The sequence below is a fragment of the Coregonus clupeaformis genome, chromosome 25, assembly GCF_020615455.1.
Source record: "Coregonus clupeaformis isolate EN_2021a chromosome 25, ASM2061545v1, whole genome shotgun sequence".
Taxonomy (NCBI): domain Eukaryota; kingdom Metazoa; phylum Chordata; class Actinopteri; order Salmoniformes; family Salmonidae; genus Coregonus; species Coregonus clupeaformis.
The window spans coordinates 427,229-454,531 of NC_059216.1; the positions used below are offsets into that span (position 1 = coordinate 427,229).

General features: G+C 47.5%; 1 protein-coding gene across 1 annotated transcript in view; it reads left to right on the forward strand.

The window, feature by feature from the left end:
• The window catches only part of LOC121539146 (peroxidasin-like), an 87,334-nt gene that overhangs the window by 7,220 nt on the left and 52,811 nt on the right, over nucleotides 1–27,303 (forward strand). Inside the window, exons 2-3 of the mRNA XM_041847426.1 lie at nucleotides 14,834–14,905; nucleotides 18,516–18,587. Coding sequence (XP_041703360.1) covers nucleotides 14,834–14,905; nucleotides 18,516–18,587 — 144 coding nt within the window. The remainder of the gene's footprint in view (nucleotides 1–14,833; nucleotides 14,906–18,515; nucleotides 18,588–27,303) is intronic.

Consider the following 27,303-nt stretch of genomic DNA (forward strand, 5'->3'; position numbering starts at 1 on the left):
TGAGCAGCATTCTGTTTCCAAGTGTTGTCACCATGAACATTGTGTCACCTCTTGTCTCCAGTCCTCTCCAACAGTTTGTTGACTCTATGCAGCACATGTGGCAAAGCATGCATGATCTCACAAGATGTATTTTGAAGTTCCAAGTCTCAAAGAGACATGCTTATTTGTGGAAACTCTGTTTTTAGGGTAAAGGCAGATACATTCATGTTCAAAGCTATTACTTTACTATATGGCTGATCAAAGTCCTTAGTCACTAAGAACCCTAGACAAATATATTACAATTCTAACATGTACTACATGGCGAAGGGGGTTAAAGATATCACAGTTCTAACATGTACTACACACCGAAGGGGGTTAAAGATATTGCAGTTCTAACATTTACTACACGCCGAAGGAGGTTAGGATTTTCTTCCTGTGATATGGCGGCAGTTAGCTTAGTGGTTAAGACCGTTGTGCCAGTAACCGAAAGGTTGCTGGTTCTAATCACGAGCTGACTAGGTGAAAAATCTGTCGATGTTCCCTTGAGCAAGGCACTTAACCCTAATTGCTCATGTAAGTCGCTCTGGATAAGAGCGTCGACTAAAATGTAATATGTTTTTCCATAATTCTCTTGAGGGCTACAGCTTCTGAGCCAAGTTTTATATCCGCTTGAGTTCAAGTGCTGTTTTCTCTGTGTACGTTCTACTGGAGGACTGTAAAGCATGGCCTATTCCACTCCATAAGGCCTCAGTCAGTAGCACTACATCTCTGAATCCTCAACAGTGTGGTAGGAATCTGAAGGAATGTTTCATCTGTCGATGACAATTCATCACTGGTGAGAGGTAGGACAAAATGTCCTGCTTATGTGTAAAGTTAAACTGCATCCTCACTGCCCCAAGCACTGTGTAGCTTTCACAGATCAGAGATTACTTAGAGAAAAGGGAGGATGGATGGATGGATGGATGGATTGATGGAACATGGCCCATGGCTTTCCCTCTGGAGAAAAGCAAATGCATCCAGAAAGGTTTGCACTATCAAAACTGTGTTGTGTTTAGGTTCCTATTTCTGACATTATCTGCAGTGCCAAGACAGACAAGTCTGTTTCTGTTGCTACTTTGTGTTACTGTTCTTGGTCAAGGTGATTTAGAATGTTGTGTTAAAAAATGTGTCTTGCCAAGGTTGTTTTGGCTTAAGAGGCTTGATAAGCTTTGGAGGGGGAGCAGCACCATCAAACATGAACTTGAGTTAATGGACTCTGTCATTGAAGCTTGTTCAGAAATCCTCCAATGAACATCAATAGGTGCACATTTTTTCTACAACATCTGAACGACCTCCTGCTGATGAAAGGAGTCTGTTTGCTGTGGAGTCAGACAGACAGACAGACAGGAGCAATGAGATGTTTATTGGAGGCCTGCCCGATCTGTTCCTGTTGTTTCTCAATGACTCTCCCTCCTCCTCCTCCCAGTCTTCTCACTACTCCATGGTGATAAGCCACTGTGTAGCCAGCACCAGCTGACTCTGGCTCCAGACACTCCTGGGCAATTCCACAATGACTACTTTTAACAATGACAGCAAAAACAGTACAAACTGTTACCAAACTTTGAATCTGAACTGTTCTTCAAGTAAATGTTAAAAGTAGTCCTTGTGCATAGAGTTGTATGGTTTTTAAACTTTGCAATCATTGGTTTTGGTTTGGCATACATTTTAAAGTGAAAAATTGGAATCTCCAGTATCACTCTGTTATCATGGAATTGCCCTCCTCTATCTGATATGGTAAACTCATTTACTGATGTGATCACAATACCATATTGTTTGCTGGTTGTTTACCATAGTCCCCCAAAAAACTGGTGGCTATTTGAGGAAGGATATTTTCTGCCATTAATGTAAGAATAATTGCAGGCCTACAAGTGAATTTGAGTGATTGCAGCACTACTGTTTAGATGCTACTGTAGGTATTATGGTTCTCCTATGACCGTATATGGCCTGATTGGGGTTTCTTTATGTGGTCCACTACGTTGGGAAACCCAGTCCTCCATACTACTATAAGCTTAGGCTACACACACTTTAGAGGACAAGTGATTCTGTTAACAAAGGCATCATTCATCCACCACAATCATTAGTGGGTGTAGTCTGCTGAAAGGCTAGTTCTCTGGGATATTAGGCCTACCTGATCCTGATGTATCTGAGACCAACAGCCATAAATGCTCCCTTGGTATTTCAGCCCTGACCTATTGTTGACCTTCCTTTTTACCCATAAATACATACTACTTGAGAATGTCATTATATGCATACTGTAGATATAGAACCCTAGACAGGCTGATGTCATAGAGCCTCTATACATCAGCTAAAATGGCAGACCTTTTAGGATGTCAGATAGAACTGGAATTCCCATCTCCTGTTTTATATCTATGGTTGTACAGTGAGGGGAAAAAAGTATGTTTGCCCACTGACAAATAAATGATCAGTCTATAATTTTAATGGTAGGTTTATTTGAACAGTGAGAGACAGAATAACAACAACAAAAAATCCAGAAAAACGCATGTCAAAAATGTTATAAATTGATTTCCATTTTAATGAGGGAAATAAATAATTGACCCCCTCACAATCAGAAAGATTTCTGGCTCCCAGGTGTCTTTTATACAGGTAACGAGCTGAGATTAGGAGCGCACTCTTAAAGGGAGTGCTCCTAATCTCAGTTTGTTACCTGTATAAAAGACACCTGTCCACAGAAGCAATCAATCAATCAGATTTCAAACTCTCCACCATGGCCAAGACCAAAGAGCTCTCCAAGGATGTCAGGGCCAAGATTGTAGACCTACACAAGGCTGGAATGGGCTACAAGACCATCGCCAAGCAGCTTGGTGAGAAGGTGACAACAGCTGGTGCGATTATTCGCAAATGAAAGAAATAAAAAAGAACTGTCAATCTCCCTCGGCCTGGGTCTCCATGCAAGATCTCACCTCGTGGAGTTGCAATGATCATGAGAACGGTGAGGAATCAGCCCAGAACTACACGGGAGGATCTTGTCAACGATCTCAAGGCAGCTGGGACCATAGTCACCAAGAAAACAATTGGTAACACACTACGCCGTGAAGGACTGAAATCCTGCAGCGCCCGCAAGGTCCCCCTGCTCAAGAAAGCACATATACAGGCCCGTCTGAAGTTTGCCAATGAACATCTGAATGATTCAGAGGAGAACTGGGTGAAAGTGTTGTGGTCAGATGAGACCTTTGGCATCAACTCAACTCGCCGTGTTTGGAGGAGGAGGAATGCTGCCTATGACCCCAAGAACACCATCCCCACCGTCAAACATGGAGGTGGAAACATTATGCTTTGGGGGTGTTTTTCTGCTAAGGGGACAGGACAACTTCACCGCATCAAAGGGACGATGGACGGGGCCATGTACCGTCAAATCTTGAGTGAGAACCTCCTTCCCTCAGCCAGGGCATTGAAAATGGGTCGTGGATGGGTATTCCAGCATGACAATGACCCAAAACACACGGCCAAGGCAACAAAGGAGTGGCTCAAGAAGAAGCACATTAAGGTCCTGGAGTGGCCTAGCCAGTCTCCAGACCTTAATCCCATAGAAAATCTGTGGAGGGAGCTGAAGGTTTGAGTTGTCCAACGTCAGCCTCGAAACCTTAATGACTTGGAGAAGATCTGCAAAGAGGAGTGGAACAAAATCCCTCCTGAGATGTGTGCAAACCTGGTGGCCAACTACAAGAAATGTCTGACCTCTATGATTGCCAACAAGTGTTTTGCCACCAAGTACTAAGTCATGTTTTGCAGAGGGGTCAAATACCTATTTCCCTCATTAAAATGCAAATCAATTTATAACATTTTTGACATGCGTTTTTCTGGATTTTGTTGTTGTTATTCTGTCTCTCACTGTTCAAATAAACCTACCATTAAAATTATAGACTGATCATGTCTTTGTCAGTGGGCAAACGTACAAAATCAGCAGGGGATCAAATTGTCAGCTTCCTGCTTCCCCTGTTTGTCTCCTGGCCTCTAGAGGTCAGCTGTGTTCCCCTTTGCCTTAGTTCTTCCTCATGTGTCCTAATTAGCTTATCCAGGTCACCTGTGCCTTGTTTCCCCTTGTGTATTTTAGCTGTGTGTTTTCCCCTTGTTTGTCACTTGGTTATTGCGTCCTGACTGTGTGTCTCCTGCTTTGTCTCACCGTGTCTGTCCTAGTAAGTTTTTGAAGTTATCTTTAGTTTGTTTTTCTCCCTCGTGGAGTTGTTTTGTTTTGCCTCCTGTTTTGTGAACATTAAATCTACTTGCCTGGAGTATTGCCTTGGGTGTTTCATTTGGGTCCTACAACATCTCCTCTGTGGCTAAGGGGTAGTACCCCCAGCTCTACACTTCTGAGACCGGAGTTCTAACCCGGATTGTGACAGAATAACCAAGACCATCATGGACCCAGAAACACTCAGTTCCCAGGACCTGTTGGCGGTGATCATTCGACATGAGGCTTCTTTCCAGCGCCATGAAGCCGTTCTCAGCCGACAAGAGGAGCTGATGGCTAGACATTCTCAACTCCTGGCCGAAATGATGAGTTCCCTTCACCAGCTCTTTGAACGCCTCCTTGGTCCTCCCCCTTCCCCCCGGTCACCTCCCAGTGACGACAGGCCTTCTCGGTTGGCGGAGCCCCGACTACCACCTCCCAAGCCCTTTTCTGGGGATCCAAGCTCTTGCCAGGGTTTCCTCACCCAATGCTCCCTCACCTTCGAGCTCCAACCCTCAAGTTTTCCCACAGACCGTTCCAAGATTGCCTACCTCATTACCCTTCTTTCAGACAAGGCGCTCGCCTGGGCCTCTGCGGTGTGGCAGTCCCAGGAGGCCTGTTGTGACTCCCACGCTGCATTTGTAGAAGAGTTCAAGCGGGTGTTCGATCATCCTGTCAGTGGGCGGGAGGCTTCCAAGCGCCTACTGTCTCTCCGTCAGGGCCCCCGAAGCACGGCAGATTTTGCCATTGAGTTCCGAACCATGGCAGCAAGGAGCGGATGGAATGATGAAGCGCTGAGGGTCTGCTTTCAGGGAGGGTTATCTGAGCCCCCTTCAAGATGAGTTAGCCACCCGTGAACCAGCTGAAGATCTCGAGTCCCTCATAGCCTTGGCCATCCGCCTGGACAATCGTCTAAGAGAGCGGAGAACGGCTCGCCGTCAGGTGTCTCAGTCCCAAGTTCCTCTGAGCAGCTCTGTTTCTCCTGTTTGGACTCCGTCATTCAGAGCTGCCCCGGCTCCTGAACTGCCCCAGGATTCCCCGGAGAGCATGCAGTTAGGCCGTTCCAGGCTTTCTTCCAACGAAAGGGAACGTCGCATGAGGGAGCGTCGGTGCCTCTACTGCGGGGTTGCCGACCACTTCTGCGGGGTTCCGCTCCACTTGCCCCGAGCTTTCGGGAAACGCCTGTCCCCGCCCAGCTACAGGAGGGTTGTGATGGGGAAAATTAGAGCTCCTCCTACTAACGCGGTCCTAGCTATTCCAGCCACTCTGTCCTGGGAGGGCCACCAGCATCGGGTCCAGGCTATGATCGATTCCGGTGCCGCAGGTGATTTTATGGATGTAACCTTGGCTAAGGAACTTAAGATCCCTACCCAACTACTTCCTCAACCCCAGGCAGTTACAGCCTTAGATGGCAGACCTCTGGAACCAGGAAAAGTTACTGAGGCGACTCAGTCCCTGCGACTTACCATCTCTCAACACCAGCAGGAGGAGACCTTCTATCTCATTGACTCTCCCGAGTATCCTATTATCCTGGGTCACCCTTGGCTATGCAGACATAATCCCCAGATCGACTGGCCTACTGGCACCATTCTTAGCTGGGGTCCCACTTGCCAACTCACCTGCATGCTTCAGAGTTCCTCAGCCCCTAGTACCCAGTTTCAAGAGTCTGTTGACGTCTCCCGAGTCCCCAGTGTTTACCATCGGTTCAAGGCAGTGTTCAGCAAGGCCCGGGCTACTGCCTTACCGCCTCATCGCACTTATGACTGTGCCATTGATCTACTCCCTGGGTGCTGCCCTCCTAGAGGTCGGATCTTTTCCTTGTCCTCCCCCGAGCACGCAGCTATGGACACCTACATTAAGGAGTCCTTGGCAGCCGGCCTCATCTATGCCTCTACTTCCCCGGCTGGGGCGGGCTTCTTTTTTGTTGAAAAGAAAGACGGGGGTCTGAGGCCTTGTATTGATTACCGGGGACTCAACAAGATCACGGTTCGGAATCGATACCCTCTTCCTCTCATGGCCACTGCTTTTGAGCTGCTTCAAGGGGCTTCCATTTTTACTAAGCTGGATCTCCGCAATGCTTACCATCTCGTGCGGATCCGGCCAGGAGACGAATGGAAGACGGCGTTCAACACGCCCACGGGACACTATGAATATCGGGTGATGCCGTTCGGGCTCACCAATGCCCCCCGCAGTATTCCAAGCCCTGATTAATGATGTTCTCCGGGATATGCTTAATCTGTTCGTCTTCGTGTACCTGGACGATATCCTCATCTTCTCGAGGTCACTGAAGGAACATGAGGGGCATGTTAGCCGGGTTCTCCAGAGGCTCCTTGACAATCACCTCTACGTTAAGCCTGAGAAGTGTGAATTTCATGTTTCTCAGACTCAGTTTCTCGGGTTTATTGTCACTCCCGGGCACCTAGAGATGGATCCCAAGAAGGTCAAGGCGGTCCACGATTGGCCCACACCTGCCACGGTCAAGGAGGTTCAACGGTTCATTGGCTTTTCTAACTTCTATCGGAAGTTCATCAAGAATTTCAGCTCGGTGGTAGCCCCCTTGACGACGCTTACCAAGGGAGGAGGGACCAAGATTCACTGGGGTCCGGAAGCAGCAGGGGCCTTCGAGGATCTCAAGCGCCGCTTCACTTCTGCTCCGATTCTGGTGACCCCTGACCCAGAGAGACCTTTCGTGGTGGAGGTGGACGCCTCAGAGGTGGGGGTGGGAGCCGTCCTGTCACAGAGGGGTGCGGATGGGAGATTACACCCTTGTGCCTTCATGTCTCGCCGCCTGTCTGAGGCCGAGCGCAACTACCACGTGGGGGATCTAGAGTTGCTTGCGGTAAAACTGGCCTTGGAAGAGTGGCGCCATTGGCTTGAGGGGGCTCAGCACCCTTTCCAGGTTCTCACAGACCACAAGAACCTGGAATATCTCCAACAGGCTAAGCGGATGAACCCTCGGCAAGCACGATGGTCCCTTTTCTTTAATCGATTCCAGTTCCTCCTGACTTACCGACCTGGCACCAAGAACGTCAAGCCGGATGCTCTGTCTCGAGTCTATTCTCCCGAGGTACAAGAGAAGCCCTTGGCATCGATTATTCCGAGGTCTAGGATCGTCGCACCTCTTCAGTGGGAACTAGAAAGAGGGGTACGAGAAGCTCTTGCCCATGAGCCCGATCCAGGCGGTGGTCCTGCCGGGTCGCCTGTACGTTCCTCTCTCGGTTCGGGCCCGCGTCTTGCAGTGGGGTCATGAGTCGCCCTTGACATGCCATCCTGGCAGTGCTCGCACACTGGAGTTCCTCCGACGGCGGTTTTGGTGGCCGTCCATCAAGAAGGACGTGCAGGTCTATGTTGAGGCCTGCCCTGTGTGCAACCAGGGAAAGTCGACACGCCAGCGACCCCAGGGACTGCTCCATCCCTTACCTGTTCCTCGAAGGCCATGGTCACACCTTTCTCTGGACTTTGTTACGGGACTTCCTCTATCCCAGGGCAACACCGTCATCCTTGTGGTGGTAGACCGTTTCTCTAAGGCTGCCCGGTTTATTCCGCTGCCCTCGGCTAAGGAGACTGCTGAGCTCCTCATGAACCATGTCTTCCGGATATTTGGCATTCCCCTGGACGTGGTCTCTGACCGAGGTCCCCAATTCTCGTCCCGGTTTTGGGGGGCCTTCTGCAGGCTTATTGGGGCCACAGCCAGCCTATCGTCAGGATTCCATCCAGAGTCTAATGGCCAAACGGAACGGATTAATCAGGATCTGGAGACCACCCTGCGGTGTATGGCGGCCAGTAATCCCACGTCTTGGGCCACCTATATCATTTGGGCTGAATATGCCCACAACACCCTCCAGTCCTCAGCCACCGGATTGTCCCCCTTCGAATGCCAGTTCGGTTACAACCCTCCATTATTTCCAGAGGAAGAGGCGCAAGTTGGTGTTCCCTCGGCCCAGCGCTTTGTCCAACGCTGTAGGCGGACCTGGAAGAAGGCCAGGTGTACCCTCCTTCGGACCTCCCAGAGATACCAAAGTCAGGCTAATCGCCACCGCCGGACGGCCCCTAGTTTCCGAGCTGGTCAGAGAGTTTGGTTGGCCACTAAGAACTTGCCCCTCCGGGTCGAATCCAAGAAGCTTTCCCAGAGATACATCGGCCCTTTCCGCATTGCTAGAAAGGTTAACCCTGTTTCGTATCGTTTAGTTCTGCCTCGCTCCCTTAGAGTTAACCCCACTTTTCATGTTTCACTCCTTAAACCTGTCTTGTCTTCTCCTTTTGCCCCCCACACAGACCCCCGCCACCTCCCAGGATCATAGACGGCCAGCCAGCCTACACAGTCCGCCGGATACTGGACTCCCGGAGGGTCCAGAACTCTCTGCAGTATCTGGTGGACTGGGAGGGCTACGGGCCAGAGGAGCGCTCCTGGGTTCCAGCCAGGGACATCCTGGACCCAGGGTTGATCCGAGATTTTCGCACCCTGGGGCCAGGGTGTTCTGGAAGGAACGTCAGGAGTCGTTCCTAGAGGAGGGGGGTCCTGTCAGCTTCCTGCTTCCCCTGTTTGTCTCCTGGCCTCTAGAGGTCAGCTGTGTTCCCCTTTGCCTTAGTTCTTCCTCATGTGTCCTAATTAGCTTATCCAGGTCACCTGTGCCTTGTTTCCCCCTTGTGTATTTTAGCTGTGTGTTTTCCCCTTGTTTGTCACTTGGTTATTGCGTCCTGACTGTGTGTCTCCTGCTTTGTCTCACCGTGTCTGTCCTAGTAAGTTTTTGAAGTTATCTTTAGTTTGTTTTTCTCCCCTCGTGGAGTTGTTTTGTTTTGCCTCCTGTTTTGTGAACATTAAATCTACTTGCCTGGAGTATTGCCTTGGGTGTTTCATTTGGGTCCTACAACATCTCCTCTGTGGCTAAGGGGTAGTACCCCCAGCTCTACACTTCTGAGACCGGAGTTCTAACCCGGATTGTGACACAAATACTTTTTTCCCTCACTGTATGTCTAACTGTTTTGGAAAGCATTGTTGTAGGTACTGTAAACTTTAGGGATTATCAGCCAAGTGCTTGGAATAGAGCATGTGTGCTTGATGGATAGGTTCCTTCCTTCATCTGGTTCTAGTGTCTTGTTCTTCTAACTTTTTCCTGCCTCAACCCAAAGTACACACATACACAAGCACACACGCAGACACACACGCACACACATACACACACACGCACACACACACACACCTCTACTCTCATTTTTGAGCTGTACAAGTACGTAGATGCTGCCTGAGCCAGCATGTAGCAGTCCCCAGAACCCCCTCGTCCCTCCTCTCCTTCCCCCTCTTCTCCCTCCTTCCCTGGGCCTGGAGGAGGCGGGGCAGACCCTGTTCCAGCATGCCTTGACAAAGCTCTTCACTCCCTGACTCCCAAGTTGGTTGCATGGAGATGGGTCTTCCCTTCAGGGAACACAACTTCACCAACAGTTATCTTCCATCTATAAACACCAGCTTTGTTGCTACAGTGTGAATGCATAGAATGGAAAAATTGTTTTCACCCTCAGTTTCTACTGTATCTGATGTATTTTGTTAGGAAGGAGCCTACTATTGAAAAGTATAGCTGTTTTGGAAACATTACAAAAGTGTCCTTTTGACATTTTTGCTTTGGGTTTGATGTGGTCCGTTATGCTTGCGTTTCTTCTTCTATGGAGTTTGAAATATAACTAACAGAACACAATAGAGACAGAAATAATTTGACACTAAATTCTCACGTTGCCAAATAAAACAATGTTATGTAACTTGACTTCTGTTGATGTTGGGGCCTGCAGATGGTAAGATATCATGGCAGTGTTTATGATATTGATACAGACAGTGAACGGTGCTCAGCTGGCTTCCTGCTCTTCCTGCTGTAACCAGTGGTGCACTCAGCCATTGTTGAAGCCCCTATTTGAAGGGAAGTGAGTATATGGAAAGCTGGGCTCTATAGTTGGATCCACATGCGGGGGTTTTGAAAAGAAGAATGGCGCCGGAGGAGATGGCTGCCGTTTTACGGGCTCCTAACCAATTGTGCTATTGTGTCGGTTTTTTCGCGTTATTTGTAACTTATTTTGTACATAATTTTTCTGCCACCGTTTCTTATGACCGAAAAGAGCTTCTGGATATCAGGACAGCGATTACTCACCTCGTACTGGACGAAGATTTTTTATTTAACGAGTCGGACGCGAAGGATTTTCTTCAGACACCCGACAAGGCCCAAATCCCTGTCATTCGCATGAGAACGAGACAGAGCTATCGGGGATGTAGGTCGGGGTGCCTTGTAAGGATCCGACAGCGAGTGGGTAATCTGCCTCTGCCATCAGTCCTATTAGCCAACGTACAATCATTGGATAACAAAATAGACTAACTACGATCACAGATATCCTACCAACGGCACATAAAAAACGGTAATATCTTCGGTTTCACCGAGTCGTGGCTGAACGACGACATGGATAACATACAGCTGGCGGGATATACGCTGCATTGGCAACATAGAACAGCTGACTCCGGTAAGACAAGGGGTCACGGTCTGTGTATATTTGTAAACGACAGCTGGTGCACAAAATCTAACATTAAGGAAGTCTCAAGGTTTTGCTCACCTGAGGTAGAGTATCTATTTACCACCACAAACCGATTCTAGCACTAAGACCACACTCAATGAGCTGTATAAGGCCATAAGCAAACAGAAAAACGTTCATCTAGAGGCGACGCTCCTAGTGGCCGGGGACTTTAATGCAGGGAAACTTAAATCCGTTTTACCTCATTTCTACCAGCATGTTAAATGTGCAACCAGAGGAAAACAAACTCTAGACCACCTTTACTCCACACACAGAGACGCGTACAAAGCTCTCCCTCGCCCTCCATTTGGCAAATCTCACCATAACTCTATCCTCCTGATTCCTGCTTACAAGCAAAAACGAAAGCAGGAAGCACCAGTGACTCGGTCAATAAAGAAGTGGCCAGATGAAGCAGATGCTAAGCTACAGGACTGTTTTGCTAGCACAGACTGGAATATGTTCCGGGATTCTTCCGATGGCATTGAGGAGTACACCACATCAGTCACTGGCTTCATCAATAAATGCATCGATGACGTCGTCCCCACAGTGACCATATGTACATACCCCAACCAGAAGCAATGGATTACAGGCAACATCTGCACTGAGCTTTAGGGTAGAGCTGCCGCTTTCAAGGAGTGGGACTCTAACCCGGACGCTTATAAGAAATCCCGCTATGCCCTCTGACTAACCATCAAACAGGCAAAGCGTCAATACAGGACTAAGATTGAATTGTACTACACCGGCTCCGACACTCGTCGGATGTGGCAGTGCTTGCAAACTATTACAGACTACAAAGGGAAACACAGCCGCAAGCTGCCCAGTGACACGAGCCTACTAGTCGAGCTAAATTACTTCTATGCTCACTTCGAGGCAAGCAACACTGACGCATGCATGAGAGCATCAGCTGTTCCGGACGACTGTGTGATCACACTCTCTGTAGCCGATGTGAGTAAGACCTTTAAACAGATCAACATTCACAAGGCCGCAGGTGCCAGATGGATTACCAGGACGTGTACTCCGAGCATGCGCTGACCAACTGGCAAGTGTCTTCACTGAAATGTTCAACCTGTCCCTCACTGAGTTTGTAATACCAACATGTTTCAAGCAGACCACCATTGTCCCTGTGCCCAAGAACACTAAGGTAACCTGCCTAAATGACTACCGACCCATAGCACTCATGTCTGTAGCCATGAATTGCTTTGAAAGGCTGGTCATGGCTCACATCAACACCATTATCCCAGAAACCCTAGACCCACTCCAATTTGCATACCACCCCAACAGATCTGCAGATGATGCAATCTCTATTGAACTCCACACTGCCCTTTCCCACTTGGACAAAAGGAACAACTACGTGAGAATGCTATTCATTGACTACATCTCAGCGTTCAACACCATAAGTGCCCTCAAAGCTCATCACTAAGCTAAGGACCCTGGGACTAAACACCTCCCTCTGCAACATGATACTGGACTTCCTGACGGGCTGCCCCCAGGTGGTAAGGGTAGGTAACAACACATCTGCCACACTGATCCTCAACACGTGGGCCCCTCAGGGGTGCGTGCTCAGTCCCCTCCTGTACTCCCTGTTCACCCATGACTGCATGGCCAGGCACGACTCCAACACCATCATTAAGTTTGCCGACGACACAACAATGGTAGGCCTGATCACCGACAACGATGAGACAGCCTATAGGGAGGAGGACAAAGACCTGGCCGTGTGGTGCCAGGATTACAACCTCTCCCTCAACGTGATCAAGACAAAGGAGATGATTGTGGACTACAGGAAAAGGAGGACCGAGCACGCCCCCATTCTCATCAACGGGGCTGTAGTGGAGCAGGTTGAGAGCTTCAAATTCCTTGATGTACACATCACCAACAAACTATCATGGTCCAAACACACCAAGACAGTCGTGAAGAGGGCACGACAAAGCCTATTCCCCCTCAGGAGACTGAAAAGATTTGGCATGGGTCCTCAGATCCTCAAAAAGTTCTGCAGCTGCACCATCGAGAGCATCCTGACTGGTTGCATTACTGCCTGATATGGCAACTGCTCAGCCTCCGACCACAAGACACTACATAGGGTAGTGCATACGGCCCAGTACATCACTGGGGCCAAGCTTCCTGCCATCCAGGACCTCTATACCAGGTGGTGTCAGAGGAAGGCCCTAAAAATGGTTAAAGACTCCAGCCACCCAAGTCATAGACTGTTCTCTCTGCTATCACACAGCAAGCGGTACCGGAGCGCCAAGTCTAGGTCCAAAAGGCTTCTTAACACCCTCTTTTACGCTGCTGCTACTCTCTGTTTATTATCTATGCATAGTCACTTTAACTCTACCTACATGTACAAATTACCTCAATTACCTCGACTAACCTGTATCCCCGCATATTATTTTTTATTTTTTTGTTATCTATTTTGTTTTACTGAACACTTATTTTTCTTAAAACTGCATTGTTGGCTAAGGGCTTGTAAGTAAGCATTTCAATGTAAGGTCTACACCTGTTGTATTCGGCACATGTGACAAATAACATTTGATTTGATTTTACAGAGTGAGTGAACCATAAACATTTCACTTGCTATGAAATCAGGTCGTTTTTTTTGGGGCTGACATTTTCACAGAAACATGAGAAAGCAAGACATTCAGGAATGTATAGTTTTTATGATTTGGCCCTCGGTGACTGTTGTGCATGTGGTAACTAGGCAACATTTATACAAAGCAAATACAGTCCAGAAAGTGAATAAGAACCCCATGTTCCAGATGGAATTCACAGCACAGAAAAGTAGACTCTTAGAGAACACCACGACATCAAAGATGAAAGAGAATAGACATGGAACTCACATCTTTACTGACATAGTAGAAATAAAGTTAGAATTCTTCAAATCCTTTATCAGCGTGTTCTACCCCAAACCCTTGACTTTACTCCCAGTTACCCACTCAGCAACACTTAGAGGAATCATAATTGGAATCACTTGACAGTGTCTGGCCAAAGTCTAACTGGTATCTCTCTGTTAGTGGAGCATGGGGGCGTATTGTGTCCTGGAGTCAGTCAGTGAATGTGAAGGTCAGTCCAGAGTAGCTGATGAGAGTAAATTCTATTATTTATAGTTGAATGTGGGTAGCAGGGTGGTTGATCTAGGATTCCCTCTCCTAACAATTGAGATAAAGCCTATCTGTGTTGTGACTCCAACACTGTCTTGTCCTGACATTGTTAGTGTGGCTGGACAATGTCTCCTAGTTTTCTCAGTAAGCCATGTTGAGTCAGAGGCTTGTGGACTGTGGTTGTTATGGTCTTTGTTGTTAGGGTTTTACAGCGAGGCTATCTGCTCTTTGTTCTAAACACCCAGTCATGGCCCCTTTGAGGGCAGTAACGCGTATGACAATGTAATGCAATGACGGGAAAATAGTCATATTTTCAAGGCAGTAGAAACAAACCCTCTCATTTCTCTTGTACTCCTCAGTATTTCCTTTATATGGATAGCTGGTTCCACTTACAGAGCGTTTTTCTCTTTCTCTCTGTCTTATGAAAATACGTTTGGCAAAAAGTTCCACAAGCATAACTTGTGGAACAACTTAATTGTTCAGAAATTTTCACTTTTCACAGAATGAGACGATGTGCGTCTAGCTCTACATTCCACAGTATTTTAGTTAGGTGTTATAGGCCTATCATGATATCATTTGTCATAATGGGCATGAGAGGTTAATGTCATGACATGATATCGTCACTAAGTCTTTACAATGAGAGGTTCAAGTAAAGTGATAAGCCACTAAACTCCCTCATCGCTCTTAATTGTTAGCTTTAGGGCAAATGTTAAGTAAACCTATCCCCATTATTAAAGCTTGATAAATGGCATTCCTGTGATATGAATAATGTGGCTATTATTCATCCTTTATAATGAAAGTGTTAGTAGAGATTCCTAAGTGATTTGGATACATATGTGTGTAGTGTGTACTGTACTCATTGTACCAGCCTGTTTCCTCATAGACATCAGCCAGTAAAACCTTTGTCATGGTAATGATTGGTTTGACAGACTCGATTGTCCCGATGTTGTTAATGACTGTGTTCTTCCTGTTTTTCCCTCCATAGAGACCTGAGGTTCAACAAAATCAAGGACTTACAGCCCGGCTCCTTCAGATGGCTAAAGAACCTCAACACACTGTAAGTCTCCCTCCTCTCCTCCCTTCTCTGTCCTTCCTCCCTCCTCCATCTTTCCCCTACGTACTCAGCAATTGAAGATATTGTAATTGAATTGGTCCTGGAGAACTCACTGCAAATGTGTTTAAACTGAGCGTTCACATATACACTAATGCAATCGGCACTCATTAGGAGTCGACTACTCCTGTAAGCCACGTCCCTTCCCAGAAGCACCCAGTTCTCTGTGTCTATCTTTTGTCCCAAGACTCGGAAACACGTCACATCATTCGTTTTCCCTGGAAAGTCCTGCGTACAGTCAGTCAGTCCACAAACACGGACACGAGTGGCAAATTCTTGCTCTCTATTCTGCTGTGGTTTCACACATTACCTCATCATCTGGGAGGAATGTATTTTTCCCCTTCACTCTCCCAGCCATCTATCATGTGTCAGCCCTGCTAGCCTGCTAGTCTACAGCCACCCATGTGGCAGGAATCAGCCAATGAGCCTAGTTAATGTCAAAGCAGAGAAAGCTCAGATGAGATTTTCCTACAGTAGCAGACCACCTACTAGCCATGTAGTCTATGGAGTTCCATATTTCATGGAGAACTCTTCACGGCTTTAACCTCTGTCTCACAGACAGAAGAATAGCATGGTAACTGAAGCCTGCTGGGAGACAGTTCAATATTAGTGTCTCAGGCAGACAGAAATAGATGTCTGGCTCTTATTTACATTTACATTTTAGTCATTTAGCAGACGCTCTTATCCAGAGCGACTTACAGTTAGTGAGTGCATACATTTTTTCATACTGGCCCCCCGTGGGAAACAAACCCACAACCCTGGCGTTGCAAGCGCCATGCTCTACCAACTGAGCTACACGGGGCCACATCACAGACAATGGTACTAGATTTCAGTCTCAGTCTTTCAGTCGATAGGTCCACTTCTGTCAGCCTGGGTAGGCATTGAGGGATTGTCAGTATTTACAGGAGGCAGGGGCAGCACTCTCCAAGTGGATTTCGGAGTTACAATCAACGTAGCCAAAGGCTCGTTAGCCACCTCTGGCAGGCCTGTGTTGGCGGTAGGGCCTCTAACAGTGTTTAAAACAGCACAATCAGGACTCACTAGTATATTGGTGGTGGGGCTGGTTGTTTGCACTGCTGATGCAGGCACCTGTAAAGGCTGCAAAGGGCGTTTGCCTAGGCCCAGTATCTGCTGCTGCCGAGGATTGGATAAAACAATGGGCATGCGGATAGTCTCTGCCGACATCACCGTCCTGATAGGTTGAGCAGGTGTCATGTTCACAGTGCTGTTGGATGGAGGCACAGTTGCCACAGGAGACGTTCTGCTACCGGAGGCACCCCCAAGGGGCGGTACGGTCACCACAGGTAGAGACTGCAACCTGGAGAAGGTGCTCCCGATCGGCGGAACAGCAATCGTCGGCAGGACCTGCGTCCGGGTGGAGAGCGCTCCCATAGGTTGCACGAATGACGTTAGTTGCTGTGTTGTGAGTGGTGCGTAGTTGATGCCAAGTCCCGTGTTCAAAGGGAGCTGCTTTGTTGGGCTCTGTGGAACTCCTGCTGTTTGAGCTGCGCTGGGACTTCCTTGTACGGAGGAGAGTGACAGGCCACCCATCCCTTCCGGTTGAGTTAAAGGCGGAGCGGCCACCACATCAGCTAGGCCAGTGAGTATGGTGGCCGGAGCAGGGAGCCGGTGTGAAACTTGTGGAGAACCGTTGGTGGTGGTGCTGGTGGCCGATAGTGGAGCTCGAATCTTCATCACCTGGCGAGGGACAGTGAGAGAGACAGGGAGAGAGGGTCCAACTTTCGCAGCGGACGGCGCTGCCAGGGTTAGTGATCTAAGTGCTGCTTGTTGAGGCTGGTGTGTCCCTGGTGGTGTGGCCATTCTGGGGCCTTGTGCAGGTGTGGCTAGCCCAGGTAACGTTGGCACTCGTGGGACACCAGTGGTTGGGCTCGCTCCCTGGGACTAGGAGCTACCACAGGCACTGCAGGGCTGGAGATTATGAGGACATGCTGGCCAGGCCCAAGGCCTTGAGGAGGAACAACAAAACGGGTGTTGTTGAGCAGAATCTGAGAGCCGCCTGCAAGTGGAGCAGTGGTGTTGATGACAATCTTCTGTTGCACAGTGGTGGTGGTGGTGCTGGTGACAGGATTGGTATTATCAGCCGGCCGTACTGGAGTGGACTGCTGAGTGGATCTAGGGGCAATTGGAGACTGTGGAGTACTTATCATTTGAGCATGTGTGGTGACCCCGCTGACACAGAGACAGTTGTGAGACTGAGAAACCTGGGCCGGTGATGTGAGAGGGGATGTTTTGACAGGGCTTAGCGGTGTAGTGACCGGCACTGGTAGTTGTGGGTTGCTGGCAATTAAACCTTGGATTATCGAAGACCGTGGTTGCCCGGTTACCTTGCTTAGATTGGGGATCACAGAGGTTGAAGGGATGCCTTGTAGTTGAGATCCAGTCAGCCGCGTGGAAGAGGGCAAATGTGCAGTGCTAGTGACAATGTGAGACAACGTGGTTGCGAGAAGGTCTGCCTGTGAGCCAGACACAGATGTGCTTTTTAAAGTAGATTGTGCAAGTGTACTTGCCTGCTGTGGTAGCCTTATTGGAGATCCTGGAAGCAGATTGATGCGCTTATGTGAAGGAAAGGCTGCAGCTAGGGGCCTACTGCCTGTCTTTTTCTGCTTCGGCCTGTGACAGACTGTGCCTACACTTAGAAAAAAGGGTTCCAAAAGGGTTCTTCGGCTGTCCCCATAGGAGAACCCTTTTTGGTTCCAGGTAGAACCATTTTGGCTTCCATGTAGAACACTCTCTAGAAAGGGTTCTACATGGAACCCAAAAAGGTTCTACCTGGACCAAAAGGGTTCTACCTGGAACCAAAAAGGTTTCTTCAAATGGTTCTCCTATGGGGACAGCTGAAGAACCCTTTAAGGTTCTAGATAGCACCTTCTTTTCTAAGAGTGTAGCTGTCACCATGAACATCGATTAAACAATAGTGCATGTAGAGTTAATCAGTGTTTCAGTTAAAACATTTCCAAGGCAGGGTGCAAAGACCCCTGGGACAGCTTCCATCTCCAAAATGTTCAACCGAAGCCAATTGAGGCCAAATGTTTTTAGGCAAAAGAGCTAGGTGAGGACTGAGGAGGCATGTTTTGCCCAAGTAATGTTCTGCTTATACATATTATATTATTTTCCAAAATGTATTTCTCTGCATTAATGCCCGTTTCTATGGCATTGAGTTAAGGGATCACCAACTCAAGATTTTGCTATGTTGCAGAAAGTCTATGACAGCCATTCTTGATCCTTGTCCAGATTCTGCCCCATAGATCTGTCAGCCATAGAAATGCAAAACAAATTGTGACAGTGTGTAGGAATTGAACCAGATGCTTCATAGAATAGCTACAGTGGTCAGGATGAAGGATCTGACATATATTATGTACTTTGAAAGTTGAACTGTGTTTAGACTGGCATTGGCCTAGCATTAGATCATGACACAGCAGTATACCAACATGGACCACTTTAAAGTTGTATCTACTAGTCTGCACGGATTCACTTTTTGTAAGTCTAATAGTCCACTGGGAGGTCTTTAATAATGGCCATTCTCTTGACTTTACAGCCTCCTCAACAACAACCACATCAGACGGATCCCCAGAGGAGCCTTTGAAGACCTGGAAAACCTCAAATATCTGTGAGTTGTTATGCCTTTATGTCAATGTTATTCTCTTCTGGATGCCAAGTCACAGATGGATTGGTTTCATTGAAACAGTGTGGCGGCCATTTTGCGCTGACAGGCCCAATAGGCAAAAAGTTGTAGTTCAAGTTTCACTCTTCGCCATGTCGGCTGATGATAAAGCATGGCAAAACCTGTCTCGGGCTTGTGTCTGGAAACAAAACACAAACACACTATGTGGCTGTAAACTGGACATTGCAAGACTGCTTAGTCAGAACAGAAAAGGTGTGTTAGTGTGGTACGGGAAATGAAGTAAGACAAAAAAATTATCCCCATTGTCTAATCCTCTGAATTTATCTGTCTGCGCGTGGTGACCTGAAGGCAATGAGGAGAGCAGAGGTAGGCTTGAGCAGCAGGCAGGCAGCACGTAGCCTTGGGTTTCTGCAGTATGGTTTAGTCCTTGTGCTTGTGAGTCACTGCCTATTATAACCCCAGCGCCTGTCAGTTGTGGTGGCAGGCAGCTATGTCTGTGTTTACATTCACATACGGTAAATATGTCAAATATCTGGTTCTCTAGTCTCTCCACCTACTCAGTCTCATATACCCCCTGCATTCCACTCAATGAACCTTCTCCTCTCCTCCTCTACTTGGCCCTGGGTTAGATAACTCAGACCTTCAGCTCAGCAGGCTGACTGTAGGCGTTGGAATGGTTGGACTGTACAAAACTTTGATTCGATTTTGGTTGGCTGTTCTGTAGATCACTTTTTTGTCATACCTGATTATCATGTGATGGATAAGTTCATGAGAGTAACTTGAGACAGAGTAATGAAGTCAAGGCCTACTTTGGTGTGTGTAGATATTTTTAATTTTTTTTACCCCATTTTTCTCCCAAATTTCGTGGTATCCAATTGGTAGTTACAGTCTTGTCCCATCGCTGCAACTCCCGTACGGACTCGGGAGAGGCGAAGGTCGAGAGCCGTGCGTCCTCCGAAACACAACCCAACAATGCCCGCTTAACCCGGAAGCCAGCCGCACCAATGTGTCGGAGGAAACACTGCACACTTGGTGACCGTGTCAGCGTGCACTGCGCCCGGCTCGCCACAGGAGTCGCTAGTGCGCGACGGGACAAGAACATCCCTGCCAGCCAAACCCTCCCCTAACCTGGACAATGCTGGGCCAATTGTGCGCCACCCCATGGGTCTCCCGATTGTGGCCGACTGCGACAGAGCCTGGACACGAACCTGTGTAGATAAAATACTGTAGACTACCATCTGTTTTGTAAAGTTGTTTTTTGTAGACAATATGATGGTCACAGTTCTGCTTAGTCACCTCAAACATATCAGACAAACAATGTTTCTGACGCTAGCTCGTCAACTACTGTAGAGTAGGAGGGGAAGGCTGGGAATGTGTCAGACACATACACACACACACACACACACATCCCTCTCCTCTCTGCATGCTGTAGCGTGGGTGACTCCTGTGGTCTTTTGACTAGTTTTAATTAGAAGGTCCTGTCACTTTAAAGCAGAGTTCATCTGAGGCCAGCACACTGATCCAGCCCCTGTATTCAGCCCTTTACCCCTGCCCCCATATCCTGGGGGATTGACCCTCTACCCCCCCTGGCCCCTCTCACCCTGCCCCCATAGCCTGGGGGATTGTCCCTCTACCCCCCCTGGCCCCTCTCACCCTGCCCCCATAGCCTGGGGGATTGTCCCTCTACCCCCCCTGGCCCCTCTCACCCTGCCCCCATAGCCTGGGGGATTGTCACTTTTCCCCCCCTGGCCCTTCTCACCCTGCCCCCATAGCCTGGGGGATTGTCCCTCTACCCCCCCTGGCCCCTCTCACCCTGCCCCCATAGCCTGGGGGATTGTCACTTTTCCCCCCCTGGCCCTTCTCACCCTGCCCCCATAGCCTGGGGGATTGTACTCTTGGCTTGTGCCAGCCGGAACGGCTCATAGGAGCAGGAGCCTATTTCCTATTACTGTAGCGTGAGGCAACTTGATGTACAAGTATATCATTAGATGGTCAAGGACAGAGATTACGTTACAGGCCTTGGGTTCTCCTCAGTATTCTGTGTTTTGGCGGTGAGGAGTAAGATCTCTCTCGTACCGTTTCACAACACGTGTGCGGGTGTACAGTCAGAGTAAAATGGCGGGAGTTTTTAAACTTTGTTTCCATTGAACATGCAATACAAATAAAGGCATTTTATTTAATTGTACGAAGAGTGCCTTGGTCCTCCTTTCTTTTTGATAACCAATTTACCCCTTTGACCAAAGAGCACCTTCTGTCTACCAACATCTACTATTGTGTCCCTTAGCAACGCTTCCTTTCCTTCTCTTTTTCTACAAAATGGTGGGTCAGTTGAGTTCTCATTGAACTGTAAAAGGATGAGGCCATAGAGGCTTTGGGGTTATTCAAGCAAAAGGTCTCAGTACTCTTCCCCTTGAGAGTCGACCCCTCAGCTTCCGAATCCATCTGGTTTCCCACGCAGACCCCACACTTCCAGGCCACAGCACAATCTCTCACACACAAATCAAGTCAAATCAAATCAAATTGTATTCGTCACATGCGACGAATACAACAGGTGTAGACTTTATTGTGAAATTCTTACTTACGAGCCCTTTCCCAACAATGCAGAGTTAAAAAGTAAGAGAAAATAGCTAAAATAGAAAAAGGAAACACAATAAAATAACAATAATGTGGCTATATACAAGGAGTAGCAGTAAGAGTCAATGTGCAGGGGTACGAGGTAGTTGAGGCAATATGTACATGTAGGTACATAGGGGTGAAGTGACTAGGCAGTCAGGATATATAATAGAGTAGCAGCAGCGAATGTGAAGAGTGTGAAAGGCTGTGTGTGTGTGTGTGTGTGTGTGTGTGTGTGTTTGGCATCCGAATGCATGTGAGTGTGTGAGCGTATGTAGTGTTTGTGTGTCTGTGTGTCTGTGTGTGTGGGTCGAGTCCAGTGTGTGTGCATAGAGCCAGTGCAAGAGAGTCAGTGCAAAGGAAAGGGGGTCAATTGTGGCTTGGAGGTAGAAGCTGTTCAGGAGCCTTTTGGTCCCAGACTTGGCACTCTGCTACCGCTTGCCGTGTGGTAGCAGAGAGAACAGTCTATAACTTGGGTGTCTTGAGTCGTTGACAATTTTTAAGGCCTTACTATGACACCGCCTGGTATAGAGGTCCTGGATGGCAGGGAGCTCAACCCCAGTGATGTACTAGGCCGTATGCACCAGAGGAGGCTGGTGGGAGGAGCTATAGGAGGAAGGGCTTATTGTAATGGCTGGATTGTAATTAATGGAATGGAGTCAAACGTGATTTACATATGATTGATACCATTCAATTTATTACATTCCAGCCATTACAATGAGCCCGTCCTCCTATTGCTCCTTCCACCAGCCTCCTCTGTTACGCACTACCCTCTGTAGTGCCTTGCGGTCAGATGTCAAGCAGCTGCCATACCAAGTGGTGATGCAATTGGGGGGGGGAGTCAATGTAAATAGTTCGAGTGGCCATTTGATTAATTGTGCAGCAGTCTTATGGCTTGGGGGTAAAAGCTGTTCAGGAGCCTTTTGGTCCCAGACTTGGCGCTCCGAAACTGCTTGCCATGCGGTTGCAGAGAGAACAGTCTATGACTTGGGTGACTGGAGTCTTTGACAATTTTTTGGGCCTTCCTCTGACACCGCCTAGTATATAGGTCCTGGATGGCAGGAAGCTTGGCCCCAGTGATGTACGGTCGGATGCCGAGAAGTTGCAATATTAGGCGGTGATGCAACCGGTCAGGATGCTCTCGATGGTGCAGCTGTAGAACTTTTTGAGGATCTGGGGACCCATGCCAAATCTTTTCAGTCTCCTGAGGGGGAAAAGGTGTTGTTGTGCCCTCTTCACGACTGTCTTGGTGTGTTTCGACCATGATAGTTTGTTGGTGATGTGGGCACCAAGGAACTTGAAACTCTCGACCCGCTCCACTACAGCTCCGTCAATGTGAATGGGTGCGTGTTCGGCCCTCCTTTTCCTGTAGTCCATGATCAGCTCCTTTGTCTTGCTCACGTTGAGGGAGAAGTTGTTGTCCTGGCGCTACACTGCAAGGTCTCTGACCTCCTCGCTATAGGCTGTCTCATCGTTGTCGGTGATCAGGCCTACCACTGTTGTGTCGTCAGCAAACTTAATGGTGTTGGAGTCATGCTTGGCCACGCAGTCGTGGGTGAACAGGGGAGTACAGGAGGGGACTAAGTACGCAGCCCTGAAGATCAGCGTGGCAGACATGTTGTTGCCTACCCTTACCACCTGGGGGCGGCCCATCAGGAAGTGCAGGATCCAGTTGCAGAGAGGGGTGTTTAGTCCCAGAGTCCTTAGCTTAGTGATGAGCTTTGTGGGCACTATGGTGTTGAACGCTGAGCTGTACTCAATGACCAGCATTCTCACTTAGGTGTTCCTTTTGTCCAGGTGGGAAAGGGCAGTGTGGAGTGCGATTGAGATTGCGTCATCTGTGGATCTGTTGGGGCAGTATGTGAATTGGAGTAGGTCTAGGGTTTCCGGGATGGTGGTGTTGATGTGAGCCATGACCAGCCTTTCAAAGCACTTCATGGCTACAGACATGAGTGCTACGGGGCGGTAGTCATTTAGGCAGGTAACCTTCACTTTCTTGGGCACAGGGACTATGGTGGTCTGCTTGAAACATATAGGTATTACAGACTCGGTCAGGGAGAGGTTGAAAATATCAGAGAAGACACTTGCCAGTTGGTCCGCGCATGCTCTGGTAATCCGTCTGGCCCCACGGCCTTGTGAATGTTGACCTGTTTAAAGGTCTTACATTTTACATTTTTACATTTTACATCATTTAGCAGACGCTCTTATCCAGAGCGACTTACAGTTAGTGCATAAATCTTGCTCACATCGGCTACAGAGAGCGTGATCACACAGTCGTCCGGAACAGCTGGTGCTCTCATGCATGCTTCAGTGTTGCTTGCCTCGAAGCGAGCATAAAAGCCATTTCGCTCGTTTGTTGGCTCACGTCACTGGGCAGCTCGTGGCTGGGATTCCCTTTGTAGTCCATAATAGTTTGCAAGCCCTGCCACATCCGACGAGCGTCAGAGCCGGTGTAGTAGGATTCAATCTTAGTCCTGTATTGATGCTTTGCCTGTTTGATGGTTCGTCTGATGGTATAGCGGGATTTCTTATAAGCGTCCGGATTAGTGTCCCGCTCCTTGAAAGCGGCAGCTCTAGCCTTTAGCTCGGTGCGGGTGTTGCTTGTAATCCATGGCTTCTGTTTGGGATGTGTACGTACGGTCACTGTGGGGACGACGTCGTCAATACACTTATTGATGAAGCCGGTGACTGAGGTGGTATACTCCTCAATGCCATTGGATGAATCCCGGAACATATTCCAGTCTGTGCTAGCAAAACAGTCCTGTAGCGTAGCATCCACATCATCTGACCATTTCCTGCTTTAGTTTTTGCTTGTAAGCAGGAATCAGGAGGATAGAATTATGGTCAGATTTGCCAAATGGAGGGTGAGGGAGAGCTTTGTATTCGTCTCTGTGTGTGGAGTAAAGGTGGTCTAGAGTTTTTTTTTCCTCTGGTTGAACATGTGACATGCTGGTAGAAATGAGGTAAAACAGATGCCTGCATTAAAGTCCCCGGCCACTAGGAGCGCCACTTCTGGATGAGCATTTTCTTGTTTGCTTATGGCCTTATACAGCTCGTTGAGTGCACACACACACTCCCTGTAAACCAAGAGCTAAACATTCAGCTAGACTCCATAGTGTTACAGCAACAAGTCCACAGTGCTTTGGCTGTGGAGCTGCATGATGCTTTCAGTTTCACCAATAACAGTAGGCCTACTCAGTTGAACACTCTTTGACAATATGTATTTTCTATTTGCCTCATCATCCTTGTTGATATGTAAAGTTTAGTAAGGAAGATACAGTGGCTTGCGAAATTATTCTCCCCCCTTGGCATTTTTCCTATTTTGTTGCCTTACAACCTGGAACTAAAATGGATTTTTTGGGGGTTTGTATCATTTGATTTACTCAACATGCCTACCACTTTGAAGATGCAAAATATTTTTGATTGTGAAACAAACATGAAATAAGACAAAAAAACTGAAAACTTGAGCGTGCATAACTATTCACCCCCCCAAAGTCAATACTTTGTAGAGCCACCTTTTGCAGCAATTACAGCTGCAAGTCTCTTGGGGTATGTCTCTATAAGCTTGGCACATCTAGCCACTGGGTGTTTTGCCCATTCTTCAAGGCAAAAGTGCTCCAGCTCCTTCAAGTTGGATGGGTTCCGCTGGTGTACAGCAATCTTTAAGTCATACCACAGATTCTCAATTGGATTGAGGTCTGGGCTTTGACTAGGCCATTCCAAGACATTTAAATGTTTCCCCTTAAACCACTCAAGTGTTGCTTTAGCAGTATGCTGGAAGGTGAACCTCCGTCCTAGTCTCAAATCTCTGGAAGACTGAAACAGGTTTCCCTCAAGAATTTCCCTGTATTTAGCGCCATCCATCATTCCTTCAATTCTGACCAGTTTCCCAGTCCCTGCCGATGAAAAACATCCCCACAGCATGATGCTGCCACCCCCATGCTTCATTGTGGGGATGGTGTTCTCGGGGTGATGAGAGGTGTTGGGTTTGCGCCAGACATAGCGTTTTCCTTGATGGCCAAAAAGCTCAATTTTAGTCTCATCTGACCAGAGTACCTTCTTCCATATGTTTGGGGAGTCTCCCACATGGCTTTTGGCAAACACCAAACGTGTTTGCTTATTTTTGCAGCTCCTTCAGGGTTGTCTTTGGTCTCTCTGTTGCCTCTCTGATTAATGCCCTCCTTGCCTGGTCCGTGAGTTTTGGTGGATTTAATGGTGCTCCAGGGGATGTTCAACGTTTCTGATATTGTTTTATAACCCAACCCTGATCTGTACTTCTCCACAACTTTGTCCTGACCTGTTTGGAGAGCTCCTTGGTCTTCGTGGTGCCCCTTGCTTAGTGGTGCTGCAGACTCTGGGGCCTTTCAGAACAGGTGTATATATACTGAGATCATGTGTCAGATCATGTGACACTTAAATAAAGTCCACCTGTGTGCAATCTAACTAATTATGTGACTTCTGAAGGTAATTGGTTGCACCAGATCTTATTTAGGGGCTTCATAGCAAAGGGGGTGAATACATATGCACGCACCACTTTTCCGTTATTTATTTTTTAGAATTTTCTGAAACAAGTTATTTTTTTGTTCATTTCACTTCACCAATTTGGACTATTTTGTGTATGTCCATTACATGAAATCCAAATAAAAATCCATTTAAATTACAGGTTGTAATGCAACAAAATAGGAAAAATGCCAAGGGGATGAATACTTTTGCAAGGTACTGTATGCTCTCTGAGTGATGAGAGAGCCCTGATAGAGGAAGATGGAGAAATCGGAGCTGTTTATTTTTCCATAGGCCCACATTGCTTCATATTTGCTGAGAGCATGTGCATCTCTCATCAAATACCCATCAATGTAAAGTAACTGGAGATGAGTAGGATGAAAGGGAAGATTGCCCTAAGCCATTGCTATTCTAGTGTCACATTTCTCCATCATGTTAGAGGGAGGGAAAACACAGACGGGATGTTTTTCTTTAAATGTTCTGGAACATTATAGTGGAGACATTGTGTTCTTTTCATCAAGGAACATTGAGGAACCCACCGACCCTCTGTCATACTATATATTCTATCTGTTCAGAATTGTTTCAGTACACACTTTTCTGTTTGTGATGTCTTTTTGTACATGTATGTTATGCAACTTATGATGAGCATTTTGTTTTTGATACATTGACATTGACAACATTAACCTTCTTTGTGATTTGAGATGTGAGTCTGTTTGTAACAACTTTATTTGTGAAGTGCTTTTCAAACATTACTCTTACAGTGCACATTTTGCTCAGCTCTGCATGTTGTGTATCAGTTGCTTTACGTTTGTCATCTAGGTAATGTTGCAGCCGTGCAGTCATACAGTGAGGGAAAAAAGTATTTGATCCCCTGCTGATTTTGTACGTTTGCCCACTGACAAAGAAATGATCAGTCTATAATTTTAATGGTATGTTTATTTGAACAGTGAGAGACAGAATAACAACAAAAAAATCCAGAAAACGCATGTAAAAAATGTTATAAATTGATTTGCATTTTAATGAGGGAAATAAGTATTTGACCCCTCTGCAAAACATGACTTAGTACTTAATGGCAAAACCCTTGTTGGCAATCACAGAGGTCAGACGTTTCTTGGAGTTGGCTACCAGGTTTGCACACATCTCAGGAGGGATTTTGTCCCACTCCTCTTTGCAGATCTTCTCCAAGTCATTAAGGTTTCGAGGCTGACGTTTGGCAACTCGAACCTTCAACTCCCTCCACAGATTTTCTATGGGATTATGGTCTGGAGACTGGCTAGGCCACTCCAGGACCATAATGTGCTTCTTCTTGAGCCACTCCTTTGTTGCCTTGGCCGTGTGTTTTGGGTCATTGTCATGCTGGAATACCCATCCACGACCCATTTTCAATGCCATGGCTGAGGAAAGGAGGTTCTCACCCAAGATTTGACGGTACATGGCCCCATCCATCGTCCCTTTGATGCGGTGAAGTTGTCCTGTCCCCTTAGCAGAAAAACACCCCCAAAGCATAATGTTTCCACCTCCATGTTTGACGGTGGGGATGGTGTTCTTGGGGTCATAGGTAGCATTCCTCCTCCAAACACGGCGAGTT